The sequence below is a fragment of the Eremothecium cymbalariae genome, chromosome 7 (assembly GCF_000235365.1).
Source record: "Eremothecium cymbalariae DBVPG#7215 chromosome 7, complete sequence".
NCBI lineage: Eukaryota > Fungi > Ascomycota > Saccharomycetes > Saccharomycetales > Saccharomycetaceae > Eremothecium > Eremothecium cymbalariae.
Window position 1 is genome coordinate 331862 of NC_016455.1, and position 14013 is coordinate 345874.

General features: G+C 41.4%; 6 protein-coding genes across 6 annotated transcripts; 4 read left to right on the forward strand and 2 right to left on the reverse strand.

Annotated features, from left to right (window-relative positions):
- Nucleotides 1-203: 203 nt before the first annotated feature.
- On the reverse strand, nucleotides 204-2090 carry Ecym_7159 (uncharacterized protein; the record flags this gene model as incomplete). Its single annotated transcript, XM_003647776.1, has 1 exon — nucleotides 204-2090. One exon carries the CDS (start codon nucleotides 2088-2090, stop codon nucleotides 204-206), a length of 1887 nt encoding a protein of 628 aa, XP_003647824.1.
- An 828-nt stretch (nucleotides 2091-2918) lies between these two features.
- Nucleotides 2919-3734, forward strand: Ecym_7160 (aldo-keto reductase superfamily protein; the record flags this gene model as incomplete). Its single annotated transcript, XM_003647777.1, has 1 exon — nucleotides 2919-3734. The coding sequence occupies one exon, from the start codon at nucleotides 2919-2921 to the stop codon at nucleotides 3732-3734; it is 816 nt and encodes a 271-aa protein (XP_003647825.1).
- Nucleotides 3735-5594: 1860 nt separating this feature from the next.
- Nucleotides 5595-7688, forward strand: Ecym_7161 (uncharacterized protein; the record flags this gene model as incomplete). The annotated part of the gene is made up of 1 exon (XM_003647778.1): nucleotides 5595-7688. One exon carries the CDS (start codon nucleotides 5595-5597, stop codon nucleotides 7686-7688), a length of 2094 nt encoding a protein of 697 aa, XP_003647826.1.
- Nucleotides 7689-8674: 986 nt separating this feature from the next.
- On the forward strand, nucleotides 8675-9391 carry YUH1 (ubiquitin-specific protease YUH1; the record flags this gene model as incomplete). Its single annotated transcript, XM_003647779.1, has 1 exon — nucleotides 8675-9391. One exon carries the CDS (start codon nucleotides 8675-8677, stop codon nucleotides 9389-9391), a length of 717 nt encoding a protein of 238 aa, XP_003647827.1.
- Nucleotides 9392-9539: 148 nt separating this feature from the next.
- Nucleotides 9540-11282, reverse strand: THP3 (Thp3p; the record flags this gene model as incomplete). The annotated part of the gene is made up of 1 exon (XM_003647780.1): nucleotides 9540-11282. The coding sequence occupies one exon, from the start codon at nucleotides 11280-11282 to the stop codon at nucleotides 9540-9542; it is 1743 nt and encodes a 580-aa protein (XP_003647828.1).
- Nucleotides 11283-13124: 1842 nt separating this feature from the next.
- On the forward strand, nucleotides 13125-13922 carry RSM26 (mitochondrial 37S ribosomal protein mS42; the record flags this gene model as incomplete). The annotated part of the gene is made up of 1 exon (XM_003647781.1): nucleotides 13125-13922. The coding sequence occupies one exon, from the start codon at nucleotides 13125-13127 to the stop codon at nucleotides 13920-13922; it is 798 nt and encodes a 265-aa protein (XP_003647829.1).
- Nucleotides 13923-14013: the final 91 nt, after the last annotated feature.

Genomic DNA, 14013 nt, shown 5'->3' on the forward strand with positions numbered 1-14013 from the left:
AAAAAGCACTACGGAAAAATCCCAAGTTCACAGAACCTTCAGTATAAAACAAACAAAAAGCGTCATCATCATACCCATATAAAATATTAACCTAGTTCACCACTTGTTTTTTTCAATGTTTAATTTTTTTAGATCGTTTTCGTAGTGAGAGAGTAAGTAGTCTTTCCATATTATTTGTGATGATTTCCTTTTCTTTTTTGTAATCATTTATAATACTTGTACAGATTATCCAGCAGCTGTCCAAACATTGATAATGGTCTATACTCAGTTTTATTGTTGAATCCTTCCATAAACTGCGTATTTTTTGGCTGTGCTTGTCTCAAGGGTGTTGAGTGCCTTTGGAAGTGCGGTTTATCGTTGCTGGTAGTATTAGATGTCTGTTCTTCGGGATCCAGTGGTTTGAACTTGCCTACATTACGTGCTAATACACGTCTCAACAACTCACGACTTTTCGTTCTTCTCACCTTGCCCTTGGGCTTACGGCGATATCTTCCAATTCCACCAGTTTCGGAACGACCAATGTTGGTGTTACTGCTCTCAACTCCTAATGATTCCATACTATAATTTGATCTCAAATACTTATGATGGTTTGCCCCACTAAATGTCCTCACCATACCTGGACCGCTATCTGCAGTTCTCGATGTAGTCGTGCTGATGGTGCTTTCGAGGAAGGGTTCCTGTGAGTCCGTATAGAGGTCTAGTTCTTCTTCGATTTCATGCAGGAAACTGTGGTGACTAAATTCCAAGTCGATAACAGGTAGACGAAGAACTTCTGGTTGACAAGGACTAGCCAGAGCATCTTGTAGTTTCCTTTCGTCGCCGGATTTTAAGGTAATTTCCTCTATTTTCACAGGCTCTGTTTCTGTTTCCGCTTCCAAAGTCTGTTCCAAGTTTTCTAATCCAATGACAGTGATATAAGAATTCCTTTGTAGTTCTGGTGAACTGGCATTCTGCAGTGGATCCCAACTTTCCTCTACCTTTTCTTCGAGAGCTCCCGTGCTCTTTGGAGGGTGGAAATAGCGTTTTTTATTGTTCCCAACTCTTGACATCTTTCTCCTGATGTAGAAAGGCCCTTTGATAAAACCGCCAAGCCAAGATTGAGTCCTTGAAGTTCCGCTGGTGGCTTCAAAGCTCACTTTCCTAGAACGGCCTTCAGAATCCAGACGATTGGTTTGCAATGATTCATCTGTATTTGTTTCTTCACTAATATTTGGCGATGAATAATGCACCGCACCGTTTCTGGGCTTCTTTCTTCTCCTGGAAAACGAATCTTTTATGAATACTCCAAACCATGACCCTTGGGTTTTGCTACGACGAAATCTATAACCTGTCCTTCTTTTCTTTAGAGGGACAGATCCTTCCAGCGGAAAGTCCTTATCTGATCCACTAGATTGATTTTCAAGAGGTGAAGTCGCTTGCTGCTTCTCTGTATTTTTCTTGTGCGCCACTTGTTTCAAATTAGTCTGTATCAATAGAGGTTTTTGGGTCTTTGGCTTCGATCCATTTGGCTCGATTACACCGTTAACGATAGTGAGATGCCCTTTGAGATTATTCCCGAGCCTGTACATATCCTCTAACCGCTTTACCTGTTTCTGCAACCATTGGTCTACTTTGAGTCCTAAAATTTTGTCGTTGTTGAAGACAGCATCATTTAAATATACCAAATCCATCAACCGTGCATCATTCTGTAGAAAGGCACGACTGAGGTTGGTGTCATTGTAAAAGTCGAAGTGCTTGCTAAACAAAAGCTTATCTTCTCTGGTAATTCTTAACGCTGTAATCCTCGATAAATCCAGTTTCGGAAATTGCGATGAATTGATTTCATCATCTTGCCTGGCAAAACCTTGATTTACGTCAGCAGAGGTATTCTTCTTATTTTCTTCTCTCCAGTCCCTCTCATCATTAGCAGCTGATGAGAACTGTGGTTTCTTGAAATTTAGAAGCGAATCCTTACATGCAGCCCATGCATTAGTGCGGCCCAAAAACTTTTCACGTACATATAGACTAGGCCTTCTAAAAGAAGGATAACCCAACTTGTGATTATTGGGACGCCTAACTATGTTCACAGACGCTGGCAAGTCGTGTTCCATTCCTCTGTATAATATACTCCTATTAGCTCTGTCCTTTTGAAACGGTTATAGTATAATATACCCTCCTTCTGTAAGAACTTCGGTTCAATTAGCTAGGTATAATATACGGCAACAATGTCTATATAGACTGACGTTTCATTTTCGAATAAATCCAAAACGCTACTTGTTATTTATGTTAAATGAAATTAACAAGAGGATCTTATAGCAATTCAATCTACTCTTTCACTTGCATAACAATTTCGTTATTTTATTTTAATAAATAACTGAATATTGCCGTAAAGGCCGTTTGTTGCAGGTTGTGTCCATCAAGAAGTTTCCTTCCTCCGATTGAAAAAAAATAAAAAAACCGAAAACTAATACTGACGCCGCAAATGTCAGTGACACCTTCGAACTCAGACGCATGCCGTACGTAAAAAAACGAATTTGTTTTTTGAGCAAGTCAATAAAGAACCGTATATAGTATATATATTATACAGAATTTGATCCTGCATAGAGGTAATCCCTGCTGCATACCCACCTAGTGAATCATAATTGATATTATCATTTTCTCGGTCACTGCGCACTCTTCCTCTTCTGTGTTCAATACAGACAGACGATACATCTGTTCAAGACACATTCGAGTTCAAAAGAAACCTCTCCTCCCCCTTCTCCTACCCCCTTCCCGTTTCCTCGAGACGCTGCACCCCCGAAGTGAAACAAAGAAGCAAAAGAAAAAAATGAGCGCAGATCAAAGCAACTTTCTAACAGCAACCACCACCTGCTACTTGACAAATAACTGGTAGAGCAATATTTCGACTGCTCCGACCAGCTATCTACCCACCTGCAAAGATGGTTCCAAAAACGTACACGCTCACAAACGGTTGTTTGATGCCCTCGCTTGGGCTAGGATGCTACAGCATTCCTAAAAACACCACTGCCCAAGTGGTCCACCAAGCCCTAAAATGCGGTTACCGCCACTTCGACACTGCTGTCTTCTATGGCAACGAAACAGAAGTCGGAGAGGGGATTGCGGCTTGGTTAGCCGAAGACCCCTCCAGCAACAGACGGCAAGACGTCTTCTATGTCACTAAATTGTGGAACTCTCAAAATGGATATACAGAAGCAAAAACGGCGATTCAGCAGTGCTTGCAAAAAGTCGCACCACTCGGCTACATCGACCTTCTACTCATCCACTCCCCCGCATGCGGCTCTGCCAAACGTCTAGCGACCTACGAGGCAATGCAGGAATCCGTAGACGCAGGCATCGTAAAATCCATTGGTGTTTCCAACTACGAACGGCACCATCTCCAAGAACTATACGCAATGCCCAACCTCAAACACAACCCAGTGGTCAACCAAATCGAAGTCACCCCATGGCTACCAAGAAACGACCTCGTCGACTATTGTAAATCTATTGGCTTGGCAATCCAAGCTTATTCTCCCTTAGGCTGCGGAGACAGAGTCAACGATCCCTACATTGCGTCACTTGCGACCCAGAAAAACTGCACCCCTGCCCAGATCCTAATCGCATGGTCCCTCGCAAAGGGCTACGCCCCACTTCCAAAGACTCAGAACATACAGAGGCTTCAGAGCAATCTCGACAGCTACAATGTCTCTCTTACAGCAGAAGAATTGACCAATATAGAAAAGGCGTACGCACCGTAGGGGAATGACCGCCCAAGGGTTACCCGCACTCCAACACCCCAACACCACCATAGGGCTTCTCCTCGCGTGAAAAAACGCTCGCTATAAAAAAAATTTCAACCCGTCCTCTTCCACCTCCTCTACCTCTACTAGTTTGCTATGTCTCGAATAACAAACCACATATTTTTAAAACTATCTTCCGGATTACCAGCTATGGCATATTCTCTTCCATATGCTCAATAGCAAAAATGGCCGGAAGTAGAACAACTCCCCACCTGGCATAACATAATCCGGCTAAAAACAAAAATGCTTTTGGCCGCCCTCCGTTCATGAAACGGAGGGCGGCCAAAACTCAACTTTTAAGCTGGTTCGCTCTAGGTATACAAATTGTGCAACAACTCACTTTCTAAATAGACTAGTACAAAACATGTCTGCCGCAAACAGAGATAACAAAATACAATAGGGCGTGCCGAAGGCACGCCCTATTGTCTTGCTTGCCCTTACGAGCGCAGAGCACATTTACGTCTTCGCTCTGCCATTGTCTCCTTGTGAAACCTAATCTCGCTAAAAACCCCAAAATACATCCACTGTTGCCTCTCGCTGTACGCAGTTCGCACACCAGCCCCATTTGCCGCCAACAGCCTTTGCTTCCCCTGCTCCTGCTCCTTTCAACCCACCCGTTGCCGCGGCAACGCCGCAACCTTATACGAAATATCCAGCTCATCCCTTAATCGGGTAAAACAAGAACAATAGCGAATTGCACATGCAACAACGTGCGCATGCTCTCCTGTATGCAACAGGAGATAGCCAATCGCATGCGGTTGCGCCAGGAATGGCCTGCTCCTTCGAGAAAAACAAGAGATATATAGGTATACAATACACCACACCACCCACACCTGCCCGGCCCAGCCTTGCGCTGCGTTTTTAATACTACGTCAAGAGCAGGAAAAGGCGGTGCTGCAGCGCCACTGCCCGCCGTTGGCGTTGGTTTTCGGGCTGCCGCCGTATACAAACTTCTTGTCGTGTAGCTTTTTCCAGCCTGCAGGGCTTGGCCGGAATTGACAGATTTGAGGACAAATACGAAAATGCCAAGTCATGGGTTTTAGATTAGCATGTCGGAATCATGTGTCTTTGCTTCTCTTTTCCAGTTTTTCATGGTTGGCGGGATTGTTGTTCTATTCCCTGTTTCTGCCATCAGTTGCAGTTCGTTCTTGTTTGGGTTCACCACGTCTGTGACCGTTGGTGTCTTTCCACACATAATTATTATTTATATATTGTTTTTGGCGGGGGGCCCGGGGCGGGGGTACGGTAAAGAGAAGGATATATGTAATAGAGTGTTGTGAAACAGCAGATAATGAAGAGACAGAGATAGATAGATAGGCAGGTTATACAGAGCGAGAGAAATTGTTTTTAGGATATTCATTGGATAAGAAAAAGCAGAAAATAGAATATAATTTTTAAAACAAGGAAACAAAAAGTAGGAGGGGATTTCTAATCAGATTGCCCTTGCCCCTTTTTGTTAAACTCAGGATATATATTATAAGGGAGTTTTACAGGAGGTTTAGTACAGCAGTACACGGGAGTTTGAGCTAAGAAGAATAAAAAAGCTTTTGAAAGAGGAGGTTATTTTGTTTTATCCGATAACAAGAAAGGTTATATATTTTATTATCGAACGGTTTTTAGGATCAAATAGAAAAGGAGAGGAGAGAGACTTCTTCTGGGTTTTTTGTTGGTTTGTTGTTTGTTGTTATTGGTTTGGTTTGTTTGGTTTGTTTGGTGAGAAAGTAGTTAAAAAGCAGAGCGGAAAAAAGGGGGGAAATTTTTGTTTGGATTTGATTTTCGGTTTATGAAAAAATAAACAATAAAAGTTAAAATAGTCGCATGTTCGAGACGTCTACAATTGGGATGTTTAATCCGTTTCATACGTTTGGTATGGGCCATAAGAATCGGAAGAGGATTAGTATATCTAAGCCTATGGTTCTGGGAACGTTCCCGGTGGTCTCTACTACGAGGAGGAGGGAGTCTGGGCATGTAGCGACGGAGCCGTTGGCAGCAGCGTCGGCGTCGGCGGCGGCGTCGGCGGCGGCAGTTGGTCGGAAAAAGGTTTATTACGATGTTGTGCAGGATTATTTGCCGAACAGTGATGAGGAGGAGGAGATTGAGGTGCAGAGAGGGTTTGTCGGACAGTCGTCGGGGTATTTGAACATACACCAGGGGGACATTGTGCAGCTTATTAACAAAGGACATAATAATTTGCTCTATGTGAAGCTGGTTAACCGGCTCGGGGAGGGATTTGTTCCCAGCAGGTGTCTCAGGATCAATGAGCAGCTTTCTGGCGATGCAGGCAGTCTGCGGAGTGATGCGGCTGCTTCTGGGGGGTATCCTGGCGCTAAGCTACCGCCGTTGCCTATTGGCCTGCCGCCACCAACTCCACACCGGGTTAATCCTGGTAATCGGCAAATAGTGGGGAGTATTGACGGCGAAGGAGGTTCGTGGTGTTCTACTATGCTTGACGACAGTACGCTTAACAGTGACGGCAGTAATAAGGACACTGCTCATGATGATAATGATACTAATAATACTAATAATACTAATAATACTAATAAGGGTTCTCAGCTGCAATCGGGGGTTTCATGTTACGTGGACTATTGCAGCGTTAAAGATAACCGTGTATGGTACAAGATTGAGTGTGAGTTGAGTACGGGGCATCACAGGACCCTGTGTCGTTACTACCAGGATTTTTATTGGCTCCATCTGGAGTTAATTGATCGGTTACGGCGGGTGAATTCGAATGCAGATATTTCTATTCTTCCAAGGCTCCCAGCACCGTCTAAGAATGTGACCAAGGAAGGTGTCGCTGCTACCAGGGTAGAGGGTTTTAACAAGTACCTGAAAAGTTTGTTTCAGTCGGAGCATATTCCGGAATTAGTCAAGGTTACCGTCATTGTGGATCAGTGGCTGGCTCCGCGATCTGGGGACCTTGTTAGAACCCCCCAAGGGTACTTGTATAGGGTTCGTGATGTCGGCTCATCTGACGCGCGCGCTCCTGCAGCGGCAGGGACGGCGAACTCGGAGACGGCGGGGATAACGCTTGAACACCCAGAACAAGCATGGGAGGTTATTCCTGAGAAGGAGTCTCCAGGGATAATTCCGCAGCCTCCAAACATGGCAGAGACAACGTGGTTTCCCCAATCCAACCCGTACCCTACTATTGCAACGTCTCGGTCAATGTCTGCCATTATTCGCAGCGGCGTTTCTCCTAAAAGCACCAAGACAATTGAAATGGTAAATTCTGCACCGTCTACCCCGCAATTTTTCGCAAGCTCGAGTTTCCAATCATCTGCTCTTCCCTCGATGCTTGTCTCCACGCTTGTCAAGCCGCCATCCTCAGTAGGCTCTTCGGTAAACTCCTCTCCCACGGTTGTGCCGTCCGCTCCAGTGGCCCCCTTACAATCACTGGATGATCGGCTCCCACAGCCGAAAAACAACCATTTGTCGTTACCACAGCCATTGCCCACTGCTTCTGATAGCAGTAAGTTTGTCCCGATAAAAATGAAGGTCCACTACAAGGATGACATCTATGCAGTGAGATGTACATGGGATCTGATATGCAGCTACGAATCCTTGTTACACATGATATTGCCAAGACTAAGAAAGGACCTGGAAGTGGATGTTGGTAAACTCCAGTTATGCAGGCGACTTACTACTGATGACAAGCATAACAAGCATAGCAAAAAATCATCATCATCACCGTTATCTACTTCCTCATCATGCAAGGAAACTATTCTAAGCCCTAAAAATTACAAGGAACTGATGGCTGACCTCAGAGTCCTAGCGGCGTCTAGTAACAGAACTCCAACGGTTGCGAATGCAACTGGCATTGCATCAAACAAAGCGACTGACTCTGCGGAACAGAACCAAACCTCTGTTGGACAGGGCAGGTTGAATATATTTGTTAGGATCAAGGCAGAATAAAAAAATCATCACATTTTTAGTGATGACGTAAAAAAAAATAGAAGGTTTGTCAGTTTGGTTGTTTTGTTTTTCCCCAATATACTTTACCTTTTGTTATTATTTTGTAGACATACACAAATCATACACATGTTACGAGCATTCAAAGTTTGGATGATATTTTTAGTTTGACTGTCAAAACATGTAAAAACTAAAAAAGACACATCACACACATCATACATACATAACCAACTTAAAATCTGATGAAGTTTTTAGTTGGTCTGCTTAGGACCTAGACTAGTTAGAATAATGGTGCATGTAATATTAACAGGTAAATACATACATACGTATATCCATCATGTAGTTTCTACATCTCATTATTGTGTAGTGTACTTTTTCATATAAGTACGCATACATACATGCGTAAAAGCTTGCTTGAGCTCAAACCCCGTGATTTCACTATACCCAACGCTCACCATGCAACCAAGGCAATAATTTTATCCTGCGCCCCCGCCTCCTTGACATGACATGACGTCTTCCGAAGAAGCTCGATGATGCAATCGCACGTTATTCTCCTAAAATTTTTATTAGCTAGTTATTCATACTTAGGGATGAGATCTTAGCGCAAGAATGGGCATACATACGTCTTTCAGCTTTTTAGAGAGATCTTCTCTACAAAAGGCCTAAAAATATAGATGAAAATATCCATATAAAATTGTCGAAGACGTAATGTCTACTAAACATCAGAGCTCAACCAGTACCCCTTGGTATCGTATAGGCTCATACTATGTACTCCTAGTCGTATAACACTAAATAGAGATAAGATTCACGTGACACAAATCACAGATGTTCATATAGGTGGAAAAACCGGAAACGTCATTCACCAACATTGTACGCTATTATCATTTGATATACAAAATATAACATGCCGCACAAAGTTTTAAAATGTTTAAGTTCCAAGACATAACTAACCACTAAACAATAATATATTGCAAGTGGTAAACACTAAGATGTACGAGAAAATTAAGGCGGTGATTCCGTTGGAATCAAGTCCAGAAATCTTTACCAACTTTGCACATGAGTTGGGTTTAAAACGTCAGATGGCATTTGATGACATTTATTCGTTGACTGAGCCAGATTTAATGGCGTTTCTGCCAAGACCTATGAAGTCTATCATATTATTATTTCCAGTTAACGAATTTTTTGATGCGACTAAGAAGAAAGAGGGTGAAAATGACGATGAACCTATTGACTCTCCAGATGGTCCTGTGATATGGTTTAAACAAATTATAAGCAATGCTTGTGGTTTATATGCATTGCTACATTCGCTAGCAAACAATCCAGATTGCTTGACGGAAGGGTCGGTACTAAAGGAATTTTTGTCATTGAATAAGAGGGAAGATGGTAAATATAACGATGAACCAACGGCCGATTTTATGCTATCGATTAGTGAGTTGTACCATAAGAATTCCAAACAGGGCCAGACTGAGGCTCCGTTGCCAGAGGCTACTGTTGACCTACATTTTATCACGTTCATAGCGCATGGTGGCAAAATATTTGAACTCGATGGCAGTAGGAATTCGGCCCACTGTTTAGGGCCTGCTCGTGGCGAAGACCTCTTGGATGAGGACTTGGTAAAAGGTCGTGTTCAATGGTACATGGATCATGCGGATGAAAAAATGAAGCACCAATTCTCCTTAATGGGCATGGGTCCTTCCTGGGATTAAAACCGAGTTGAGTACAAGTACGCTCTCATTTAGTGCAGCCTATGCATAATAAGTAATACATATTCTTATGCCCGAACGCACACACTTGCACACACAGAAATATATATATATATATATATATATATATATACACTTTAACCGTGTCCCGTCACTTCTGTCCCTTAATATCAACCTTTACTGGCTTATTATAGCGACTTAAAATAGTAGATCGACATTCTTTAAAATTCAAATACATAGTGTCCGCATCACCCTCAGGTAAGACCACAAAATCGAATAAATCGAAATCAGTCAAAAACTGGAAGGTTTCATCTTCATCCTTGAGACTTAATTCTGAAACTAAAAAAGACAACCGTAATTGATTGTAGGCACAACACATCGTTTTCAAGGCTTTTAGCCTTTCCCGCTTGATAAATTCATTTATTAAACTTTTCATTGGACCCTCTGTCTTACCATATAGCTTCATAAAAGAATGATAATCTCCCTGAGATTGAGCTTGTGCCATATTTAGAGATAACTCAATCATTGGGTCATTACACAAATCATTATACTCAACCAATAATTTTAACCGGATCTCATTAATTGAAGCATGATCCTCAGTCAACAAGTGATATAAAATACGATAACTCATAAATTCAGCAAAATGCTTATTTTCTATGTGTTTCTGTTCAAATAGTTCACTGATACTACCCTGACATTGGTTATATTCACCCAAATCCCCATTTTCTAATGCAAGTTTCGCATGCGTCTGGTATACCTTTAAAGTAAAATCATTCTCTATAAGCTGGACCTTCAAATCCTGTCTGATGGATTTAAACTGGTCACAAAGGTAAGCATATGATGCTTGCTTCTGACGCTTCTCCATTATAAATTGAAAAGCTCTTTCCAAAATATGTAGCGGACGAACATTGTTGGGATCAGGTTCACTTGTTAATCGTAGGTACCTTTTTTCCAACGTGTTACAACGCCCTACCACAGGATTATTCTTGTCAAACTTGTAGAAATGATTACTTGTGGCATTTAAGTTAGAGAAATCGTCATCATCAGCAACTGTGTTTTTCTTCGATGCCGATCCACTAGCAGCAAACCGCTCTAGTCTTCGTCTCTTTCTATCTTGTTCTGTTAGGGATTTCTTGTCGTGCAGTCCAGATCGAGGTAAATGTGGCTGCTGAGTAAAGCCAGCTTTGTTACTACTATTCAAGTTTTTACCCACTGCAACGGATTGAGCAGGAGATGGTGAATCTAGTACAGTTTCTGTAATGACAAGCTTTCGCTTATTATTGTATGCAGTTTCGTTCATTTCGCATTGTAATTGCATTGGAGGTGTCAGACCACCTCTACTAAATACAGGCACGTGAGGCTGCTGGAACCAGTCATTCTTCCATTCTTTGTTAGTGGCATACGCCTTGGAAATTAGTTTATTTGCTTGACTAATAAACATCTTCATCTTTACCTCATTAAACTTCTCCTGTGTAGCCCTGGCGTATTGTCTATCAATCCAGTTAATCAACCCAGGGGGTTTATTAGCATACGCATCTTTTGGAGAAAAGAAGAGAGAATAATCAGGTATACATAAATTGTCAGGAACTTTTACAGCATTCCCAGCAATGGTTGATTGAGGTATAGTGTGGCTGCTGAGAGTGCCTCCATTATGTTGCTGCTGCAGTACAAAACTACTGTTATGACGACCACTTTGAAATCCAATGTATCCACTGCCGCAAGACTTCAACGCATCAAACTGAACAGTATCTATTGAATTTTTACCGCTTACAGAAGACGAACCACTATCCTGAAACTGGCTTTTTATACCAGAAGACATAGATGCATCGTTGTTCGCTTGCGCCTTAGACCCACTACCCAACTTCAGGGGCGTGACTTGGTTGTAATTATTCATAATATATGTTGAATGTATGTTTTTAGACAGCAAATTTGCAATATATTACTCCCAGGATGCCTTAGTTCGGTACTTCAAATACAATAAATCTTTTGTAGAGCTAGGATTAGGAGTGAAATAAAATAAAATATCAGTAAAACGGATTTAAACAACTCCAATGCCAAAAGTAAATAAATCGCTATGTACGAATTATCTGAACTGAACTGATTTATAAAATGGAGCTGTGGGAATATTCACCTATTACTCCTCCAAATAGATGCCTAATTCTATATTTTAATGCCAAGTTTAGTGGCTAGATACATTTCATTTTAATCGCAGTCTTTTGCGTTTATTTTTGCCCTTGTTTTCTGATGCAGACGTTTGTTGACTTTGTCATATGAATTCAGCGACATCTAGAATAGTTAAATCTCTAATCTTAAGAGATGACCATTTGTATAATGGTATAAACGAATATGTAACAATTAGAATACAGAAAGTAGAATGAAAAATTTTAGGGTGGCATAACAAAACGACGAATTCTTTTCTCCATCTAAAAGCTAGATGCCTGCAGTTCCCAGAGTTGAATTACGATTCTTGGAATATTGGGAAGAATAATCAAAGTCTAAGAAACTGTATTAGCGAGCAAGACTGCCCTCTGGTCCAGTGGCAGATTCCGTGAGCCTATTACATCTGATGATAGACTTCTTGAAAAGATATTTCTGAATCCATATGAAGGACATACACTCTTGTGTCCATCAGCAGCTCTCTTCTCATGCCTGGCCAGCTTCCTTCTAGATCACCAACGATATTGCCATCCTTTGGGCGACAGGGGACTTGAAACTTAGGTGTGATGAACTTACTTCGGCAAAGTGTACAAATTCAGCGTCAGCTGAAGCAGCGTTCTTATGATGTAGTCTATACTTTCTTCTCCATACACGCCACTTTTGGACGATCTCATTAATAATTACTCCACTATCGTGTGGAGAATAATTTCCAGCAAATTCACCATTCGATGGTTCTGCTGTAAACTGGTGTTGTATTCGACTGGTGTTGTATTCGACGTTGTTCTGGCAAGATGGCTTCTATACGCGAATTAATCCAGAAAATGGTCTTATTATAATCAGGATATGACTACCATAATTATCATAACATCTATTATAAATGAACGACTAAACCGAAACATTTGTCTCATAAATGAATTATCAAACCAGATTTACGTTTCCTCATGTGTCCAATTTTGCTACCAAAACATCCATTATCACATACCTATTAGCCTATTCCAACCCAAAAATTAAAGTTCTCATGCCAATTTGTCTCTCCAATGTTATAGTAGGTTGGTTAACTATCGTGGTCGCAATATGATGATGCACCCGAATTATTGCAAGCCCAATATTCGTAATAGAATGACACCATGTTTTACCCCGGCGTTTCTTCGTAATCCTGCTTACATCTTTCTATAGCAGCCAAGCTAAATGATATTTGGATACACGCAGCAATATGTGTCAGACTATTCCGCAACAGCAACAGGTATTCACTGTCGATCGGAATGTTATAGGATCAAATAAGTTGATGGCTATTTTCTTTTTACCTCGTATATATCCAATTTGAAATTGCAAAATACTCCTAAAAATTCGTTGGATACATTCTCACAAATAAGATTGCTTAGTCTTAATTCATAAAACTATCTCCGCATAAAACAAATCACAAGCCAGATAAATGCGATAACTTCTTAGCGTTATTCACTTAACTTACTGACTATTACATCTGTGTCGAGCTGGATATTTCTGTCTGTTGACAGATTTGCGTAAAAAGTGATTATAAATTTTTTCGATAAATGAAGATGGTTGATAAAACTGAATAGTGATGGCCAAGTTCTTTAGAATTAGTACTCTGAAGTTAGGTTATATGATCAAATTTGCTGCTCGAAGAGCCATCCATACGGTACCAAGGCTGCCGGGAATCTCCAAGCTGGAAACTGAAGGAATTCCTAATATCTTTAGCGCGGGAGGTTTTAAACAATGTTGGTTAGATCAACAGAAATACTTGTGTGACAAACTAACGTTAGCAACCGCTGGTACAGCTTTAGAGTCATATCTTCCTTTCCATATTGTGTTGAACACTGCAAAAAAACCGTTTCAAACACATATATTCAACCTAGCATCTGCAGCACATAATAACCATTTGTTCATCGAGAATATATTACCAACAGATGGTGTTGAGACTAAACCATCTAGATTGTTTGAGCAGCGTATTAGGGCTCAGTTTGACCACAGTTGGGAAGAGGTGAAGGAAGAAATGGTTAGGCGTTCCGAACAAGAGGTTTTGGGCCAAGGCTGGTTGTTTCTGGTAGAAAACGCTAACAAAGAAGTGCATATTCTCACTGTTCAGAACAATGGTACGCCATACTACTTTCCTAGAAACCAATCGATCGACTTCAATGCTCCTGTTTCAACCGAAGATCTCGATCAGTTCAAGGAAATTGAAGCGTTGGCGAGCAAAGGAGATGTTGAAGATTGGACGATGCCGTTAATAGCCGTCAATCTTTGGGATCAGGCCTACTTGAAAGACTATGGTGTTGCCGGTAGATCCAAGTATGTGAAAAACGTATTAGATAACTTGAACTGGATTGCGATTAATAAAAGGCTGTATTCTGGGAACTGATCCATAACCAGCTCATTTCAACCGGCTTTTCCATTTGGTTACGAACATTGGAGCCATATATATGATGATGTAGCTCCAGCAAAAACTTAAG